General features: G+C 38.2%; 2 protein-coding genes across 2 annotated transcripts in view; one reads left to right on the top strand and one right to left on the bottom strand.

Moving 5' to 3' along the window:
* Positions 1-130: 130 nt before the first annotated feature.
* LOC134652393 (islet cell autoantigen 1) lies at positions 131-3161 on the bottom strand. Its single transcript, XM_063507570.1, has 4 exons — positions 2441-3161; positions 1666-1914; positions 1061-1297; positions 131-398 (listed from the first exon to the last, which is right to left on the bottom strand). Exons 1-4 carry the CDS (start codon positions 3008-3010, stop codon positions 180-182), a joined length of 1275 nt encoding a protein of 424 aa, XP_063363640.1. The 5' UTR covers positions 3011-3161; the 3' UTR covers positions 131-179.
* Positions 3162-3393: 232 nt separating this feature from the next.
* LOC134652311 (cyclin-dependent kinase 14) overlaps positions 3394-22347 on the top strand; it is a 132944-nt gene continuing 113990 nt past the window's right edge. Inside the window, exon 1 of the mRNA XM_063507483.1 lies at positions 3394-3611. Coding sequence (XP_063363553.1) covers positions 3542-3611 — 70 coding nt within the window. The 5' untranslated portion in view covers positions 3394-3541. The remainder of the gene's footprint in view (positions 3612-22347) is intronic.

The following is a 22347-nucleotide window of genomic DNA, read 5'->3' as shown; positions in this document are numbered from 1 at the left end:
TGTCACAGTGACAATAGTATGAGGTCTCTAGCGACTTTCATATTGATTGTCAATGTGGTCGCAAATTAAATTCTTTGACTGTACAACAATTGTTCAAAAACACACTTTACTTATACAGCAGCAAGGTGAAAAATCAAATGTAGTAAAATCTTTGTCTCCCACCTCTTTGAACTGTATGCTTAAGCTGCATGACTTTGGTTATTATTGGAGCCCAAAAGGCTGTCCGGGTTCGCAAGAGGATCCAGTTCTGCAAAGAGCTTGAACCAAGCGGCTTTGTCTTCCTTCTTCTGATTAATCTTTGGTTTGGAAGCATTCGGCTCAGTTGATTCGGAAGGCTGGCTCTTTTCAGGATTCACTGGTGTGAGGGTGTCCTCCATTAAACTTGATGCATTCATGTCCTGGAATGATAAGGAAATAATAAACATCTTACTCAAACTTTCGTATTTTACTTGCGTTTATTGGCAAATGTACACTACTCGCAATAAACACTATTCAATGTGTAAACACTCTAAACAGGCCCCAATGTGAAGGCCAGCCCCACTTATCCCACAGCCACACTTATCCGTATTGATCTTAATCAAAATCAAAACAGATGAAATAATTGTAACTTGCCAATTTAATTGACTTTGTTATCAATATCAAAATAAATGGAATTAAAACGGAAAGTGAGTGTTATCAGTGTTATAAAATTTTATCTTTTTGTTTCTACGAACTACCGATAACGGATGGGAATGAAGATATAAGCCATTTCACTCTAGATTTTGGTGAATAAGCACGGAAAAAACTGTCAGTATTGTCAAACCATGTCAGACTGTGTCAGGCAATGTTAAAAAAGTACAATGTCGTGGTCGTCTCTAAACTATGGACCACAGGCCAGATCTGGCTTGCAAAATGAAGCAAAGGCCTGGCCGTGACTCTCGGCAAAAAACCAAAAGTTTGGACACTCATACCTCTAAATCAGTCTGCTTCGCCTTGAAGTTTACTGGTAGATAATGACTTATCCTTATATAATAAATTCCGCGTTTTGTACTATGAAATAAAGTTTAAATAATATAAATACCTGTAACAGCTGGGAAGGCATAAACATCCCAAAGTTACCGGCCACATCACCACAGTCCATCCTCAACCCGGCCAGATCAGCACTGATACTTTCTTCAGTTGATTCCACAACGTCTATAAGATTTGTGAAATCTGTCGGAGCCTCAACTTTGTCTGGGTTAGGTTTGGCCTCATCTCTTTGGTCACTTTTCTTGGGCTCTGTTGGTTTTGGCTTTTGGTTGTCATCTTTGTATTCATCCTGTATTCAATAAAAATGTTAAAGTAAAAACTATACTTTTTCGAACATTGTTTCTGCTACAAATATCATATCTTATTGATCGATCATTAGCGAAGGTCTCAGTATCAGCTTGGGCTAAATGCTCTCGTATGTCTTATCATGTTCGATGATTAAGGAGTTTATTTTTATTTTTTTTTTAAATGGCAAAGCTATACATTTATTTAGTTTTAAGTTTTGCTCTCAAGGTCTACAGCTCACAGAGCCACTAGTTATTTTTATACTTTTAACCGAATGTGGAACGGCTCATGAAGACCGTAAATAAATTATTCGTAATATGAAACAATATTCTAGACATTTTGGCTTTATACCTAAAATTTATTTATTCTTACCTGGAAAAATAGCATTTGATCCTTATCCTGCGGCACTATCTCCTCTGGTTTCTGTTCTCCTTCTCCCTCCCCCAAGTTTTGAGACAATTCCTTAAGTATAGAGAACTCATACATAGGCTTAGAGTTCATTGTGTCAGCCGTGGCCAAGAGCGTTTGAGACACTTTTGTGCCAAATGTTAAAAAGGAGCTTTGGTAATTTGTTAGAACGTGGGAGAACATGTTGCAACGGGCTGCAGCTAGAAGATCAATCTGAAATTGAAATTATTCAGTTAAGATGTGATCAAAACATGACGTTCCACAGGAAAAGATTCCACAGGGTATAGAGGTTGGTGCTTTAGTTGCCAGTGGCAGATTTACAGTCTTTGCCGCCCTAGGCCCTAGGTCCTGTAGCAAGCACAAGCCACCCTTTTCTCAGCACCCATCATATAGACTGCCACCCCAAATATCTAGCCGGCCTACTCCACCTTAGGGCATATCCGCCACTGTTTGTTGTGTATGACTGCATTAGTATTGGAGCATTGTTAATATTCGCATAAGTGGCAACCGCCATAAGGTACCAGTATCTATGGAACATCACATAGTAAAATTAATTTTAGATTTGTACAGAACTTGAAAAATCAACATGCTAGCTAGTTTGCTGTAAACAAAGTTAACTTCCTAAATTTTAGAGCTATAAGGAAAAAGTAAATATGAGTCAGAAAATAAATTCAACAAGTAGTAACTACAATACAGCAGGGTTAAGCTACACAAGAAACAAAACTGTCAATATCATTACCTTCTGCAGTACATCAAGTGTCAGCTTATCAAACACCTTTTTGCTCTCTCGCACTTGTCTCTGGGCCTTCCTGAAGTTGTCTAGTCCGCGGCCCGTGTCCGGGTCCAGCTGCGCACTCGTAGACTTCATCCAACTCAGTGCAGCCCTGTATTCGATGCGAGCCTTCTCCATAGCAGACACCGTCGCTCTCATATCGCTCACTGCGCGCCCTCTAAACGTCTCTACTTCATGGTACAACCTCAACAAAGGCCCTCTCACAGACAGACGCTGCTGACCCGAGTACGATATCGCCTTGCCAGCAGACACCATGTGTTTACCAGCTGCATCATTATTCTTACCCGAATCCCGCAAAAACTTCCCTAAAGCGTTCTCCTCTTGCGCTAACACGCACAAACGCTCCTGATATTGGTCTAAAACCCTTTGTAATTGCAAACAACTATCTGATATTGATCGAAACAACTCCAATTTCGCGTCTAACTCGGCATCGGACGAAACTATACACTCGTCTTCTTTGGTTCCTAGTTTTTTCAACACAGTCTTCTTAGTTACCCAATACTGGTGCTGCATCATTTTGATACAGCTGAATTAAAACATCAATGCGTGGCAGCAAAATTTGAATACATTAACAATTGTTTGACCCGAATACTGAAACTGAAAGAAAATTATCGGTGAAAATGCCAAAGCTTTTTGCTTATCTGTCAAATGTCAAACACCAGAAACAGATTAGATATCGAAGCAACATTTTGTAATTTTTGTATAGTAAACAACAGGGGGCGTTTTATTAACGCCTGAAGTAAAATGGAAAGTCTCTTTCTAACCAAATAACGTTAGAGAGAGACTTTGCAAGTTAAAGGCGCTTATAAAACAGCCCCAGAGAATATGAAACTAAAATACACTACCAACATAACAATCTGTCAATCCGTTTAATATTTTATAATCTGTGGCGCGATATTTACAACCGGAATGTGCAATGGCCGCCGCGTTTCGCGTGACGTGCGAGTGTATAGTGGAATTTATAAAAAATCGACTATAAGTTAAAAACATGCTTGTATTTGTTAGGTGAGGGTTAATATTAAGCACAAGTTAGCGGACTACATTACAATGCAATGTGCTACTGATAAAACGATACCCGGAGTGTCATCTTCCCAATCTTCGAAGAATGTCAAAGAAGGTAAGTTTGTTCCTGTCATACCTATTTACTATTTTGTAACGGGCAAAACAACGGTTATAATATCGGCAATGATTGTTTTTTCTAAATGTTCTCATTCAGGCGTTTGAAGCAGGCTATTTGTGGCTCTTTCTCAAGCACCTTTGTTGTCTTTTTAGTGTGTAATTCAAACTTTCTGTGGCATTAACTTTTATTATGTTATAAGGTTATAACCATAAAATCAACTCATTAATATATTAACAGTGATTAAAATTTTCATAAATGTAATCAGAAACCGTTATTAACATGTAGGGAATATAGCTTTGAGTGATGGTATTCATCTACCCACTGATTGTTACTGTTAGTTTAGTCTAGAAAGCATTTTTAGTTGTGTCCTAGATTATGTTTAGACATTTCGTTTGAGAGATAAATTTACATTTACCGCTTCTTTGCGTTGGGTGCTAACTCTTACTGTTATAATTACAGTGCAAGTACAGACGGGGATATCAAAAACATAATCAGTTTTGCTAATTTCATATTTCAGGAAAATTTAGTACTACATTTTTTGATCATTCTAAAAACTAGTTATAAGTTTGTCTTCCGTTTTGGATTTTACTAAACCACCCGTTTATTGTATCAAACATTTTCAAGGAATGAATGTACAAAATTTCATTTGATTTTTCCCACTAGCTTTATGTAAAGTAAGTTTGGAAAATATTCTGAGGAAACCACATACTATACATATATGTATAGTACAGATATATCTGTACACAAATATCAAATTTAATGTCAAGTACCTGTCCCACGGGCTAGGACGGGACAGCAACCTAATTCATCGCTGGCATGAGAGAAAGCATGACATTATCAGTTTTACACTAGCTTCAGCATATATTTGAATAATGATAAAAACTGAGACTATGTCTTATAAATTATCCTTTATATAGATGAGTTTACAGGAAAATCTTGTATATAATATTTTTATTTGGTGTTGTTAATTATTTTGTAGCACAATATGGTTTTTCGCCAACATGCATTGCTAAGATATTTGTTACTTTTAGTATTTGTCTAGGTATTAAAAGTTATATATCACAACATAAAGAAATGAGTGTTCTCCTATCTTATAGGTCGGCAATGCGCTTAAAGTGTCATTCAATAGAACTTGCTAACTATGTAAAAAAACCGCCATACTAAAATTGACACTGAATGTCAAATTACTAGTAACTTTTGTTTACATAGTTAGCAAGTTCTATTACTACACTTTACAACCTCTCTGGTGTTCCTGGTGTCTATTGGCAATGGTATTCGCTTAGCTATCTCTGTGGGAGATTCCTTTTTGCTTGGAAATCTTTACAACATAGGTAAACATTATGATCTATAAATTGTAAATACAGATGTCAATCACAATGAAAAAATCAACGATGATCAACTCTGGCCAATGTGGGATCGAACCCACATCCTTGGATTGCCGATCCAATGCGTCTCCCATTATGCGTGTAGGTATGCGTAAGTTCGTCTTATCATTCCAAAGGAGTGCTGCGGCGTGTTATTTATATTGATCGTCGTTGGCAATTTATAAAGCTAAAGGACTCCAAGACAGCCAGGTCAAGGTTGCCGTGGCTTGATTCGCGATTCGCGTGTCTATTATTCATGAATTACATTATTTACGAGTATCGATCGGAATCCGGGCAAACGTCGATCTTCGTTTATTGATACAATTCTGTGTTCCAATTTAACCACGACGAATTGAAAGTTCATCTTGAAATCCGTAATAACTGCTTAAAAAGGGGGCAGAACCGATGGTTCAGTCAATTAAAGCTTTCAAAAGCCTATAAGCCCGTTTAAGCTCTACGTACGACTAAAGACAGAACCACAAGGAAGTCCATTATTAAATATTATCCCTCACAACGTACATAAACTTTAGCAATAAAGAATATCTAAGTTTAGTACTTAAAAGAAGAATGAGTAGTACCTAGTAGTAGTAGTAGAAGTAAGAAGAAACCTCACTGTACATGAATTCATTCATAAAGCCGCCATGCACTTTTGCGGCTGATGGTACAAAACACATAATAGAAGTAATATACAATTAGGAAATGGTAAATAGTATTTACGCCTTTGTAGGTATTTATTATTATTACTAAATACAAATACCTTTACCTACAAAGGCGAAGTTATCCCTTTGAAGGATCTTTGAGGGATGAGATAATATACGTTTTATTTGCTTGAGCGCTCGTCTCGCCCGAGCTTGGTAGGCGATTTAAACATCAAATGTCGATTTCCATATGAACCGCGAAGGTACAGGCTTATTGTTCCCCTGGGGCTTGTAATATGACATGTGCCTTGCTGTAGGATATGCTTTTATGCTTGAGTGAATGACGGTTTCTTGACGTGCGAGTAACTGTCTACACGAACTTTGGGAACTAAGTACTGCTAAGCTGTGAGAAGACAAATTGTCGCGTCTCCATACACGGTTTCGTCACTACATAGTATAAAACAAAGTCGCTTCCCGCTGTCTGTCCCTATGTTTGCTTAGATCTTTAAAACTACGCAACGGATTTTGATGCGGTATTACGCGTATTCAAGAGGAAGGTTTATGTATAATTTGTTAACCCGGGCGAAGCCGGGGCGGGTCGCTAGTAGTGGTATAAATACCGGTTGTTTGGTATGAAGGCAGTGTGAGACAAACATGTCGAGTAAAGTGTGTGCTTATCGATACTTATCTGTGTATATTTTCAGAATAGGTAGGTTAGAGCTGTAGGACACCTACCTTGACAAACAGATTCGTAATTTGAAAGTAAAACTGAAAACTTTAGTAACTAACTTTACCTACTCTTTTGTTTTTACATTTATGCAATTAAGCTCAAAGTTGATTGTAGGTACGCTTAAACACCTACCTTGCCTGGCTGGAGAAAATTGAAAACCTAAACATGCTCTAATGAAAAAAGTTTTCAGCATTCGCATAACTTTTTATCTGAAATTAGATTCCAAAAAACAATCAAGGGGAGAACTGCAAAAAAGATTAAACCACATTCAGAAATTTTACTTTTTTAATAAAACACTGTTTTTAACACTGCTCTCATATTGCTGAGAAATTTCAGTTTGAAATATTTCTTATCTTGAATCTTGCTGACCTAGCTCAAGATTTTTCGCTTTAATATAAGCGCTGCTTGTCCCAGTTTGAAATAACATATCCAGGTTACTGGCTTAATGTAATGTGCTCAAATGTCAGGGGTCGATCTGCGTTTACGATAGCAGCTGCCTAATTCACAGTCTAGAATCTACTCTACTTCCACGGCCCTAGTATATCTTGACCTGGAGATCTTTTATAGTTTCCGTAATAATATTAGCTGAAAAGATGTCCAGTGCTGAACATAGCATAATTATAATTACCTAGGCCTGTCCCAGAAATTTCTAGGACAACTATTCGTTTTCTACATTTATCCGATGATTAATTTATAAATAAATAAATATTGTAGAACAATTTTACACAGGGGGCCGATTTTTGAATTTCGATCGCTCGATTTCGTCACTCGAAAATCGAAGGAAAACGGTGAAATGCTGATTTTTGAAATACGAGCGATAGAAATTAGTAATCTAATGGTATTGACCACACGTTTTCAATTCCATTAGTAGAATTTACATGCCTAGTTGTGGAGATATTACTGATCGAAATACACGAAATCGAGCGGTCGAATTTCAAAAATTGGCCCCCAGATCGACCTAGTCCCACAGTAAGCTTAATAAAGCTTGTGTTGTGGGTACTAGTATAGACTAGACGACTTTACACATAATATGTGACCTTATCTATGAAAAGGGACCTTATTGTCGATGGCGGTCACGCCATTATTAACGATGCTCCGATATAATACAATGCCGCGCGACGCTGTGCGGCGTAAGCGCCATCGACAATAAGGTCCCTTTTCATAGATATATATGAATAGTACTTATAAGAGTTATAAGTGTACGTAGAAAACATCCATAACTCTGGAACAAATATTTGTGATAAACACACAAATATATAATTGCCCTTACCAGGCTTCGAACCGGGACCTCCTGCGTCGTAGGCAGGGTCACTACCGACTAGGCTAGGAGGCTGTCAAATCATCAAATCAATTTATTCATCTCGTTGTGTGCCTACTTTGGCAGCATCCCCCGGTTGGCGGTCGCCACTCAAGAACTTCAACGAACTACGTAAAATTTCTCACACAAAACATTTTGGCAAACATTTTTACGATGCCAGATAGTTGGTGAATCTGACCCAAAGTGTGGTTATCTGAGATCACATAATACTGGTTTAATTGAAAAAAAGCTTGCTTGGTAAAAGTTGTAATCAACAGCTCTGAAGCTTTCCCGGCACACCTTATCTATTTGCAAAACTTTTCCCACTCAGTTAGTATCATTCCCAGTAAAACTAGACCCCGAGATTTGTGAAAACTATTTTCTGTTGGAGACCAGTCTTATACTAGTTCGTCTGTTGCAAATTAGTGGTTAAACGTTGTGAATAACGGTAGATAGTCCAACTATACGTAAAGTGGAAGTCAGGATTAATTTAGCTATATTTGACTGAGAATCGGGTGCATGTGTTGGACATTTGCTTTGACTGTTTGAGCCAACGCGTTTAATATCTGTTATAGAGCATTTCCATTTAAACGTACGTTTTACTCATACCTCAATCAACTTTAGTTATTAATTTAACAAAAGCAATCTGTCGGAGTACACTCGACTGCAATGAGATCTTGCTTAAAGAGCGTACAAAAATATGTGACATAATCTATTTGTAAAAACATAATTGTGTGTCATACTTCATTGTGTATTGTGCAAGATTATTGAAAGAGCAAAACTCCCATGAGCCTAAAACATCAAAATTAAGTAAAAATGGGTCACTCGTAATTTTAGTTGTTAATTTAATACTTGTTTCTCCCCAATTGACGATATTTGAAACAGATTGAAGCAAATTGAGCGATAATCGACCAAAATTACGTAACCTAGGTTCTTTAAATAATTTTAATGTTGTTTCAGGTGAATAATTAGCCGTTGTTATTAATAGAATATTAAAATAAATACTATGGCATACCTAATATACTTAAGTGAGTGAATCTATTGCAGATAATGAGCATTATCTCGACGTGTTTTGCCTTTATTACCCATTGTTAAACGGAATTTGTTTAATCGTAAATCTCCTAAGTTTAGATTTCGTTCGGAGATCAAAAAACGAACGAGTTTACTGACTATATACCTTAATGTAGACGAAAATTGCGAAGTATATTAATCCCAAATGTAAATAGACTTTCAAGTAAAGATAACTAATTTTACTATCCAATCATACCAATGTTTATGAGCGAACTGGAGTGGACTATAAAACCGCGTATTGAAGAGGCGTGTAAGTCGTATTTTATGTAGCTCCCGCTATGTTTCCGGGCTGTAAAGATGATCGTAATGTTACATATACCAATTATATTCTCAATAAAAAGTACGAAGGTAAACTGAACTTTGGCTGAATTTAGCCCAACAGAATATTCATTCATATTCATATTCACTCAAAGAAAGCCCTATTGCCTGTTGCTAACTTCAAAAATGTCCCTTACCTATAAGTGCGAATGGGTTCCAATTTTGAGTCCATGTTCGCTAGGACCACAGACATAACTTTAAGTTCATATTAAACATAAGATAAATAAAAAATAACGATTCTTTGGTGAAAAATGCGATTTAAAAGATCATTAGCTTTACAGCTAATAATCTTTTAAATCGCATTTTTCACCAAAGAATCGTAGGTACATACTTATGCGTGATTTGCATTGTATTTTTCACCAAAAAATAATAGGTACATACCAGGGATGTTGCGAATATCCGCATCCGCATCCGCAACCGCGGAACTTCCGCATTATTTTCAACATCCGCGTCCGCATCCGCATCCGCATAAAATCGATGCGGATTTAATGCGGATGCGGATGTGGAACAGGTCGGTACAGGAACGTCTTAGCATCGGCGTAAGTGCTAGACTGCTAGGTAATTTAGTCATTAACCAAAAAAACCTATTAGAAATGAGCAGTCAAGCGTGAGTGGGACTTAATGTACGGAACCCTTGGAACGCGAACCCGACTCGCAATTGGCCGGTTTTTTGAAATAAAAATTACTAAAATGTAATATTTGACGTTTTTTATGGTACTATCTTGACATCCGCATCCGCATCCGCGAATGTGAGCCTTTAAAAATCCGCATCCGCGGATGTCAAAAAATCGGCATCTGCAACATCCCTGGTACATACCGTACATACTTATGCGTGATTCTGAGAAAAACGATGTGATGTGATCTATAACAACTGAGCATTTTAAATGTAAATGAGACTAATTTTGGATCAAACTATACATGTTTGACTGAATTGACGCTGGAGAGCTAGAATCCGAATCCCCCAGCCAATACGAGCAAGTGTTCCAATGTTCCATTTAACACCTTAATTTCACCCGGACATTCCCCGTAAACGCGTAAGCAATTACGTACAATTTCCCTTGCATCCTATACCGTAACGAATGTATTGATGCGTCAAGCATGTAGGTGTATTCATGGAGGCCGGGGTGCTACGGGCGCCGCGTCTGCTGACACAGTTCTGGTCATACATTCTATGTACTTACCGAGCGCACGGTTTTCAAACTCTGAGACAAACTAATGTAACTGTGACCTGCAGAACTGTAGCAACTACGCATAGCCGGAAAGATACCTTGAACTGGTTGGTTTCAGAGTAGGATTTGCTTGAGTTCGGTAAGTGGTAGGAACCCTCTGGGGCGCCGGCGCGGCGAGAGGGGCGACTGCAACCCGGCCAGACGACACGCGGCCGCCCTAACGAGCACTCCCGCCCACCATCAGCTCGCGATCGCGCGCGATCTCGGAATCACAATTCTGCAAATCTCACTTCGATTCGAGCCCATTGTTACATGACAATAGCGAGCTGTGTAAATAAATAAACATTCACTGGAAAAGTTTGCATTGGTTTGACGTTTGTGGAACGTTTGTTTTCGATTCGTGTGTAAATAAGAGTAAGTTTGAAGGACTCTAGTCGCCAGTTGTTGAAGGAGGTCTAGAAAAGGCGGCAAGCTGTATTCCTTCGACAGTTTCAAGGAGTATGGGTATGACGACGACAGGTGCAATGGGCACGATGACGATGGCTTCGGCACCGCCAAGAGAAGTGAGTTTGTTTATTATAAACTTTTCTAATAAGTTACTTTAATTTGTTAAGAATGACAGAATGAGGTTTTTGTTTGCCTGAATCCAAAAAACTAGACGTATGTAAGTAGTGTGAGGTGTCGTTTGATTATGTAGTTTTAATTTCCATGAAGTTAAGGCCGATTTTTGGTGTTTTCATGTAGTTATGAAGTAGCTATTCTACTATTGAACGGTTATTTGATTACTAAAACCAGTAGGGGTACAGCTCGCCTTGACTTTTTGTCCCCGAAATTAAATTTTATGAAATACAGGAAACAATTACGCAATTTTCCACATCTAACATTAAATTAACTCAAGAATCCGAACAGTAAAATGAATACCGTCACGTCAACCTTGGCGTCATGGAAATGGAAGCGTGTGAAGGCACGACTGGTCACTTATCGATTGTCGACTTCTATACACCTTCGTCATTAAAGTTTCATGAAGCGAGCGCACGATGCTCTTAGTCTTCAGGTTGGGTTGGATTGTTCAACAAAGGTACGTGTGTTACACGTGCAATAATATGTGACGTTTCACGGCAAAAGGTACCGTATGGCGGCTGGCGATTACGTATATTGGAGCGGCGTTAATAATAGCGTAAGCGCCAACCGCCATAAGGTACCTTTATCCGTGGGACGTCCCATATAATTCAATACATCAGAGAAAAACTGTATTATTCCTTTTGGTGGTATAATTTGTTTGACCGAGTGAAGCGAAGCAAAAACGCATTCGTATGCCGATGTTCTCGTCTACAGGGGCCCGTTTCTCAAAAGCTTGTAACTTGTAATACAAGTAGAAGTCACTTTTTGACAGCTTTTGTAAGAAAGGTAGTTCCACTTGTATTACAAGTTACAAGCTTTTGAGAAACGGGCCCTAGGTCGCATTTCTTAATCGATTGTCGTGATTTTTTTAGCAGGTTCTATAATTAAATATATTTATGTTCATCTTCCTCGCGTTGTCCCGGCATTTTGCCACGGCTCATAGGAGCCTGGGGTCCGCTTGGCAACTAATCCCAGTAATTGGCGTGGGCACTAGTTTTTACGAAAGCGACTGCCATCTGACCTTCCAACCCAGAGGGTAAACTAGGCCCGTATTGGGATTAGTCCGGTTTCCTCACGATGTTTTCCTTCACCGAAAAGCGACTGGTAAAATCAAATGATATTTCGTACATAAGTTCCGAAAAACTCATTGGTACGAGCCGGGGTTCGAACCCGCGACCTCCGGATTGCAAGTCGCACGCTCTTACCGCTAGGCCACCAGCGCTTGACATAATTAAATATATTTATGTTACTTCAGTTTTTAGAATACCTACTTTAAAAACGGCGGAGCTGTGGGGGTTCGCGAAGTCTACAGCTCACATACCTACTGTAACGCTAGGTCTACAGCTCACAGTATTTAATTGGTTGGAATTTTTGTCAATTCATTAAATTTCAATTTTGACTTATTCAATCACCCGTTTCTCGGCTTCCTGTCACTCCAAAAGCCGTTTACCGGGATGCCTAATATGGAGATTTGACGCCTATTCAGTATACCCTCGTCATTTAAGTTTCATGAGGCGAGTTCTAGCGCACGATACAGTCCACTCAGCTGAATAAACACAGGTGCGTGTTTTACAAGTGCATTTTTAACTTCAGTATTATCTGGATTCCGAAAGACAATATTGAGAATGATAAAATTGACCATAATATTTAAATTGTCTGATTTGATTGTCGGATTATGAGCTTCATCTTCATCATACCTACTGTCTTCGCCGTTCTGGAATCTGGAAGTGCAATTAGTGGAAGTACTTATAGTAATGTTACTGGCAAAGTTAGACCTAAGTTTATCTAGTTCAAATATACCGTAGAACTTGTGGACAAGTGAAATTAAACACCAATTGAACTTTACCAGCAATTCGACCGGGTTGGGACCTACGATTAGTTGGTACAGTCAGCAGCAGAAGTTGCTAAGCGGGCGAGGTGTTCAAAATTACCTCGACGCCCTCTTATTCTCTTAACAATAAAGTCGTGTCAAGATCATTTTGAATACCCAGCCCGCTTAGCGACTATTGCTGCTGACTGTACATACAGAGCTCACGGTCCATAGAGTAATTGTGAAGTTTTTTTATCTTATACATTTAAACGAGCATAAGTAACCCAGACGCACTGAAAAACAATCAGCCGGCCTAGCCAAGTTGACAATCGTTATCGCTTCGATAACGAAACGATTTGTGTCTCTCTATCACTCTTCCATATTAGTGTGACAGTGACAGTTGCGTTTCGATCTCTACGGAGCGTTAGCGATTGGCACGTTGGTTACGCGGCCAGTTTGGGTGGAGATTTTGGTCGACTGCATTACCCACAGGTACCGCATTCGTGAAAACTGGCCTTATGTAACTACTTCATCTAGGGTCAATGGTTTCAGACTGTGCATTTATCGCCCTGTCTCTCGCATCACGGAGGTCCTGCTCAGAGCAGGCATGCGGGCAGGCTAAGCTGGACAAGATAGCATATGCTCCATCGTTTCGGGAGCCATCCCACATGCACATATATTACTATGCACTAATAGCGTTATTCATAAACGTCTGCTAACTGAATCAGTTGATGATCGTCGTTTGTCCCTAGCTGTCGTTATGCCATAGAGAATCATCAGCTGATTAACCTAGCAGACGTTTATGAATAAGGGCGTTTGTACCAGGGATGTTGCGAATATCCGCATCCGCAACCGCGGAACTTCCGCATTATTTTCAACATCCGCATCCGCATAAAATCGATGTGGATTTTATGCGGATGCGGATGTGGAACAGGTCGGTACAGGAACGTCTTAGCATCGGCGTAAGTGCTAGACTGCTAGGTAATTTAGTCATTAACCATAAAAACCTATTAAAAATTAGCAGTCAAGGGTGAGTGGGACTTAATGTACGGAACCCTTGGAACGCGAGTCCGACTCGCACTTGGCCGGTTTTTTGAAAAATTACTAAAATGTAATATTTGACGTTTTTTATGTACCTATCTTGACATCCGCATCCGCGGATGTGAGCCTTTAAAAATCCGCATCCGCTTCCGCGGATGTCAAAAAATCGGCATCCGCAACATCCCTGGTTTGTACATACTCTACACTTGTCTTTCAAGTTACTGGATAACAATGATAACTAACAATTCGTCCGCTCTTTCCCTCCACCGGTAGCGGAATTTAGTTTAAGTGGTATTTTAAACTATAATATTTAAATTGACTTTTTTCCTTAATTCAGTTTAAGCCCAACTTGTGACTAGTAGATAAAGTACCTCTTTTGTCATTGAAGTTATTCACCCGCCCAATATCTATTATCAGGGATACAGTCATGATTTGTTTGTGTTGTCGTATCCGGTCATTGTACTACGAAATGATAGGTTTCGTGGACGTTATCGTTGGCAGTTTGATCCAAGCTATGAGTACGTAATTAAATGAAATAACACATTATTATCCTTGATTCGTAATACCTGAAACGATAAAGTCTTACAAAATCCAAAATTACATGCAGATTAAAAACTACCTCACCATCATGATTCCATGAATTGGAAGAAAGAAAACTTAAAATCACATCAAGCTTTCAACTCTACAAATTAAAATTAAAAAATAATACTTTCAGATAAGTACATAGGTACACACTTTCAGACATTTTGACCTGCGATTAACCTTTTCGACGCCGTGTCAAACACAAAAGCTGTCACGCTGACGCCACGTCACCGAAGTGTCAAAACTGAAATTGAACTTTATGCATATGCACGTAGATCTATGTTGAACTGTGGTCTGTGACCGATTAATCGGTCTTTGGCGTTGAACCTACGGTGCGGATATATCGGTCATTGGCGTCCAAAAGGTTAAGTATCAACTCAACGATAGAATAGTGATTCTGGTTCAAGATTAGTCCCTACAGTTTTACGTTTAATCTCAGATTAGCCCTTATTTCAATTTGATTAAATCGGGCCAAGGCTTTCAATTACGATTCCCTGGTTTTACCTCATCAATAGTAGAGATAGCTGCATTTAATTTAAATATTAACAGGAAGTAATTATTATTAGAGGAAGCTTTTTGAGAATAAAGTTCCTCGCCAGGAGAATTGTATACTGAAAGTAAATTATATGGGGCATTATCTATGAAAAGGAACCTTATTGTCGAAGGCGCTTACGCCGCACGGCGTCGCGCGGCATTGTATTTATATCGGAGCATCGTTAATTATGGCGTAACCGCCATCGACAGTAAGGTCCCTTTTCATAGATAACGTCACATATGGTTACAGTTTTTCCCATGGTCTAATAAAACATGGTCTTCTCTTCCCAGAGTGTCACTTGCCTACGTCACAATAACATTGCCACTTTATTTCAACATAACATGTTACATGGGTACATTATATCTATGGTTAATAAGTTAAAATATTTCTTTATAATTTTATAATTTTCATTTATATGTATTTTATCTTAAATTTTACAATAACACGTCATTTTTAATTATTCGTTAGCAATATCTTCCGATTCACGAAAGAAATTTCAGACGTTCGGGTAATTCTGTTTACACTACTGGCAACACAGGATAGCGCTGTCACATTTGACAATCCGCCATGTTGTCCCTGACCGTCATCCTTGTCAAACGCGTGTTAATTGTTATTTCCTTCTCGCTCAGTGTCAGCAGTCGCAGTGTTTTCCAAACTTTTCACGTCGTAAGCTTGGTAATTAATGTTTTGTTACGAAAATGGTTGGCTGTTCTATTCGGAACTGTAAGAGTAGGAGTGAAAAGGGCAGTATAGATTTGTTTTATTTTACTATGTTTCTACATGAATAACTTAAAATTAATGCCGTTAAAATAATTTTCACCGTTGGTTAAAATTCTCCCACATTTTAAAGTTTGAGAACCTGTAAACAGCATGATGACGTAGGCAAGTGACAGTTAGGTCATTCGCGAATCTCGGAAGAGAGTACCAGGCGGAGTATATTATTATACCATGGTTTTTCCATTTGCCGCTGCGCCTTGAAAAGTAACTACTTTGTCACATTCATTTTTGACTTAGTACTTACATGGGTAATTATTTTCGCTGTAAATGCTATGGTCGCAATTTGGAGTTACTTTTTAGGGTTCCGTAGCCAAATGGCAAAAAACGGAACCCTTATAGATTCGTCATGTCTGTCTGTCTGTCCGTCTGTCCGTCCGTATGTCACAGCCACTTTTCTCCGAAACTATAAGAACTATACTGTTGAAACTTGGTAAGTAGATGTATTCTGTGAACCGCATTAAGATTTTCAGACAAAAATAAAAAAAAAACAATAAATTTTTGGGGTTCCCCATACTTCGAACTGAAACTCAAAAATTTTTTTTTCATCAAACCCATACGTGTGGGGTATCTATGGATAGGTCTTCAAAAATGATATTGAGGTTTCTAATATCATTTTTTTCTAAACTGAATAGTTTGCGCGAGAGACACTTCCAAAGTGGTAAAATGTGTGTCCCCCCCCCCCCCCTGTAACTTCTAAAATAAGAGAATGATAAAACAAAAAAAAATATATGATGTACATTACCATGTAAACTTCCACCGAAAATTGGTTTGAACGAGATCTAGTAAGTAGTTTTTTTTTAATACGTCATAGATCGCCTAAATACGGAACCCTTCATGGGCGAGTCCGACTCGCACTTGGCCGCTTTTTAATTTAACCACCTGTAACCATTGAATGTCTCATTTATGTAGGTAGTACCTAATTTTGTAGTGTTTGTAGAGTAATGGCGTGAACAAGTTAGTTTCTGATAACGGATCTTTCAATTGTTTATTTATTATTAGATAACTTCCTTTTGTCTCGAAAACCGTATGCTTAACGCCGTCCATGCCAAATACTTTTTTTTTGTAAAATATTCACTTTCCTTACAAAAAATGTATTATTTAGCTGATACTTCCGCTTATTGTAAATTGCATTAACACGAGTATATTGTTCACGTATAATCGTATAAACAGTAAACTATATATAGACAATAAATCGCATGTAATATCATACGTTATTGACTGGTCTTTGTGTCACTTCCTCACAAGTGCAATGTGGTCAAGCGTTAAGCGTGACCTCGCTTAATCTGCTATAGATGATCGATAGACGTCAATAGTTCAACATCAGTTATTGTGTTCGTGACTAGGGGCGAGCATAGTAGCGGGCACGGAAAACAGAAGAATTGAAGGGAGTTTTACAAAAACAACAACTGCTTAGAGCGGTTGACACTTTTTAGGGTTCCGTAGCCAAATGGCAAAAAACGGAACCCTTATAGATTCGTCATGTCTGTCTGTCTGTCCGTCTGTCTGTCCGTCCGTATGTCACAGCCACTTTTCTCCGAAACTATACTGCGATCCGAGTCCGACTCGCACTTGGCCGCTTTTTAAGAACATTGTTAATCGTTTCAGGTGTCTACCAGTGTAGTCAGTTATGTTGTTTTTGTAAACATCCCTTCAATTCATGTTTCAAGTAGTATCGAAGTGTTTTCCGAAGAAAATTTATCGATTATTTTGTCTGTTTCCGCTACCAAAAGGTTGTCTGGAAGAGATCGCTCTTTAGCGATAGGGCCGTCTGTTGTCTGCCTCTACATTTAATCAATTGTTCTTTTCTTTTGTATCTTTTACTGAGGTGTGCCGATAAATAGTATTCTATCTATAATATCTATATCTATCATGCGTTGTGTCTTGGACGTGTTAGTCATATAATGCTGACTATTCGTTTCGATTACATGGTACTACATTACCTATACCCATTTGTTGTTATGATAAATGAAATTGTGCGAAAGCTTAGCGCGTTGCGTTGGTTGAATATGATAACAACATTAGTCAAAAACATTGCTTTCTTAAAGTAGTGAAATATGTTAAAGTGGTTTGTTGTTGATTCAATTCATAAAATGTTTACGTTGGCACTTGTTTATTTAATAAATTGTGCATAAAAGTTACTATAAATCACGTACGTAGGATCTAGTGATACAATTTCTCTATTGTAAACAATACGTAACCTGACTTGTTCTTAAAATTGTGTAGGTAAATAGTGATTACACTTTTGTTTATTACTAGTTTAGTTTATGATGCACAAGTCAACGTTGTTTGGGCATTTCCTCTTTTATCGTGTAGACATTGTGTAATCAGGCCTTAAATTGTATAACATTAGTAGGTGGGTACTGAAAGATAAGTTACGTGAGATAATACTACTACTACGAGTATAAATATCTAGTATCAAGGGCAGTAAACCTACACTTGCCCGAAGCAGTGATTTTTAATATAGCTCTATTTGTAGTATCGCTCGCAAAAAAGCTTGAGAAAAAATTGTTTATAGGTACATACAATAATGATCTATAATCAAAATAAAATAAAATTGTTTATTTAGTAGGTAAGTGGCTCTAGTGTAGTTAGATGACAATAAGACAACAGATTTAACCATTGGTGTGCACTTATAGACTGACTATAAAATATAGACTTAAATTATCGTTCTAGTTCAATCGTAAGTTTCAGCACTAACCCTTTGTCCTGCACGACCGTTCTGGTGGTCTAGAATGAGTTGCGTTCTCGCGCGCGAGTCCATACTTGAAGTCGCGCTGGATGTATGGAGTCGCGCGCGAGAACGCAACTCATGCTAGACCGTCTGCTGCGCCAGTATTACCATAAACCATTCGATGCAGTCGCACGCGCAACCAGTATGACAAGTAAGCGCAGCGCCGCAAGCCAGCGCAGCGTCATCGAGAGATAAGAGTAGGTGAACGGGCGTAGGCCTGTCTGTCTTCCGCCAGTCAGTAGGCCCCCGCGGTTTCACACAGAAAGACGCGCGTACGCATTGATTAAAAAGAAACTAGGTTGTTCGCCGATATATCACATTAGCAGGCGGTATATAATGGAAACAGTCCACAAGGTGACAGTTTGAAGATTATAACGGTTTTATCGGTGCTTACGTCATCGTTGTGATTTGATTTCTGCAATCTGAAGTGCCAAAAACTTAATTTCTCATATCTATGTGGGCTATGTGATAAGTGACAAGTGTGTAACGGTATTGTTTTGCCTTTTGTTTTTCTAGTGAATCCGTTTTACCAGGTAGTCGGTTCTTGGAAGATCGGTTTGAATCGGTTTTTGTGAATGAGTCAGCTAACAGGGATTGTTAACATCGTCAACGTGCTGCCGACCATATCCGAAGGTATTGAACTGTTAAGTAAATTCCTAATCGGTCCGACTCATTTTTATAGCATTTAATGTTCGAATGTTTTATTTATAAAGTCTACATTTGAGACGTGTTGATGACTAAGTACCTAAATATTTGTTATTATGATATTCGTGTAACAACTGTAAAAACTATCATAATAACATTTTACGGCGTACTTGCTCTTTGTTTTGAATGTGTTCCGTTTGATAACAACAGCCTGGCTTTATTTTTAAACATGAACCCACTAGTACAGCATAAAAGGATCGATGCACTTGTAGTGTTTCAAATAGACTATTCTTATCTCATTACAAATGTGGTGTAAAAGCGCCTTTACTTATAGTTCCGTTTGCTCGTTAAACAATACCATTGACCCTTGGTGCACCTTACCCTCGTGCCGCCCAATGTACATTAGGATGTACACTCAGTTTTGTTGGAATGTGAACCTTAATTAAAAACAATGTAGGTAGCATTTCATTTGTCTCGTAAAATTTTCGAACAAATGAAATTCAACCTAATTGAAAATATAACAGGATTCTAATTTCCTTGGCTATAATTTTGTATGGTGAGCGGCACGAGGTTACTTTTCGGAATTGGATAAGTATATAATATGTAGTTTGTCATTTAGAGTCATTTGTCAGTATAGCATAGGCAGGGAGAATCACACTGTCTTCTTCTTACGCTAGTAACTTTAAAAAGAGGGATGAGTATAGATTTTTTTATTCTACTGTTACTAACAAATCTTGTTTGCACGGCTATATGTATTTACTCAGTTTAGAAATTGAGTTTATTTCAAATATCAACTTGCATTAAAACAGTAAATAAACCTAGAGACAACACAATACCACTTCTAATAATGAATGGATACCATTCGGCATGATGTCACGGCTGACGGTGACGGCAAGCCACGACATTAATTTTCAGTGGCGACTTATAAACAGGAAAAAATGACCTAGTAGGACCTTGCAGTTAAGTTTTAATTTTAATATTTATGAACGTCATTTTAGTTACGAATTAACATAGATAATGTTTGCAGCAAGTGCAATATCGTTTAAAACTTGATTGATAAAATGCCTATTGCAATACCTGACGTTTCTCGATTTCACCTCGATTTCGACTGTTTCTCGATGCGTTATTTATTACTCGCAATAAAGATTAATTCATATCTCTGTGAAATTTGTGTCGTACCGCTGATATCTCTTACTCGATTGTGTCTGTGAAAGTTAACTTTCTTTTTTGCAAACAACGCTAATTTATTACCGTCTACCGAGAGCGTGCAGTCCTTAAAAAATCGCTACTATATTTGCATACTGTGGAACGCTTGATTTACCTATGTATGTTGTGTGCAGTGGACATCGAACATGTTTACTTTTTTCCACCTTAGTCCTGTGTAATAAGGCGAAGACATTGAAAGAGACAAATACAGCCTGGCAAAAAAAAAAGTGGCAACACTGTAGTGTCAACTGTCAACACCATTTAAAATCAATCTAAGAAAAACGGGACGACACTACAGTGTTGCCACTTTTTAATTTCTACTCTTTTTTGCCAGGCTGTAAATTACACACATTACTTACGTGAAGTCTTTGCACACGCTAGTCTGTTCTCACAGTAGAGAGTAAAATGCAAAGGCAGGTTAGATATGTCAATTCTAATTATGAATGTGCTAAAGACTCCTGCTAATTGAGGTTCGCTTGTGTTTTTACCATACATACATACATATAATCACGCCTGTTTCCCGGAGGGGTAAGCAGAGCCCACGGATTGTGTTCTTTAACAATGTAAATTTGAATTGGGGGCCTGACGCCGACTAGCTTTGTTATATTTGTATACAAAAGCCAAATCAGACCCTTAAAAGCCTTGAGGCCTTGACGGCATCCGCCAATTCTGGCATTCGTAGCAGCAGGTGCGTGTGCGCCGGGGTCGTTGAACTGTGGACGTGAACGATTAATTCCTACATGTTGTAAATTCAATCAGGGGTATCGTTTGTCCAGTCTTGAGTAGCGCGATGCGGTCTTTCTAAAAGTGACTAGTTTTAAACGAGTTCTACATCAGTTTCGATAAATTTCCAAACAAGCCCATACCACAACAACCTTGCAAAACGTTCGCTTTTTTTAGAAAATATCTCGATTGTCTGAACTTGAACCTGTTTCTGCAGCGATTGTCTTCGTTTGCATATTATGTATGCACCATTAAATGCCCAGTATGGCGGATATGCTGTGCGTACGAAAACCTACTTAATAAGTCGCACTGTTCAGACAGTGCACGCATTCCGTTCTTACATTTCTAACTATGTTGCCGTTAAGACGCCGTTGATAGCGATGACCTTGAAAAACTTGAGTTTGAATTTATTTGGTTAGACGAAGTAAGAAAAATATACTTAGATATAATTAGTTATCAGCAATATGTGATACAAAAAATATATTACCTACGTGAAATCGTCTCAATTGCAAGAGACTTGCGAATTACATCTTAAAATCCCCTCGTAATACAAAGACTTCTGTCTTATTCTTTATAAATCTGCAAGGACAAAGCAACATGAACACATGTTACATATGTTTTTTTGTGCTGCACATGCTAATTTCTAAATAGTTAATTTTCTGATTGGGACGGCATCATACAATTAATGCTACACTGATTCTTGTTCACTACGGTGAAATCAGAGTGTACGAGATGTAAATGATTATCAGCCTCTTCAGATGTATCCATCCATCTTGTTTTTACGCTGTCTAACTCGCCTCGCAACTTCAAGTAATCTAACAAGTTCAAGTAATCAGACGAACTTGTCGTCCCATACTGGGCCCTGTTTGGTGACTAGGGCTTGCAATTCGAATATTCGAATATTCGAATTTGTCGAATATTCGTCCTGTTTTGATATTCGAATATTCGGCCGCTCAGGTTTCGAATATTCGAATATTTTTTATTACTATAAAAAAATCTATATCATCCGCTGTAGTTACAGTTTCTGTGTGTTTTACGGGTATTTACAGTGAATGAGGAACGGTAGGTACCCAAATACGAAGGAAATAATATTTTTAGTGTATTCCTCGCGATAGACTTCGTGAATACAGTGAAACCTAACTCAATTTAAAAGAAAACGAAATCAAAAAGTATGTTATTTTTACGGTGCGTGAGTTTTAAGTTAAAGGGTCATTCTGTTTATTCAGTACAAGCGTACGTTAAGCGAATTTTTGAAGTCTAAACCTTGCCACTTATCGCAATTCTCAAATTTAATCATACCAATCCTGCCCAACTTGGTAATCTAACCATGCACCTTTAGCTGACGAATAATCCACCCAGTCCTCAACTAACTTTTTCCCTTAAATAATCCAATATTATATAATTAGCCGACCATTAGGAATAATAACTTGCCAAAACAAATAAAGTCAATAAAGATTCAAAATACAATGAAATTA

Source organism: Cydia amplana, chromosome 11 (assembly GCF_948474715.1).
Source record: "Cydia amplana chromosome 11, ilCydAmpl1.1, whole genome shotgun sequence".
Classification (NCBI taxonomy): Eukaryota; Metazoa; Arthropoda; class Insecta; order Lepidoptera; family Tortricidae; genus Cydia; species Cydia amplana.
This window is presented reverse-complemented; position numbering and strand designations above follow the sequence as displayed.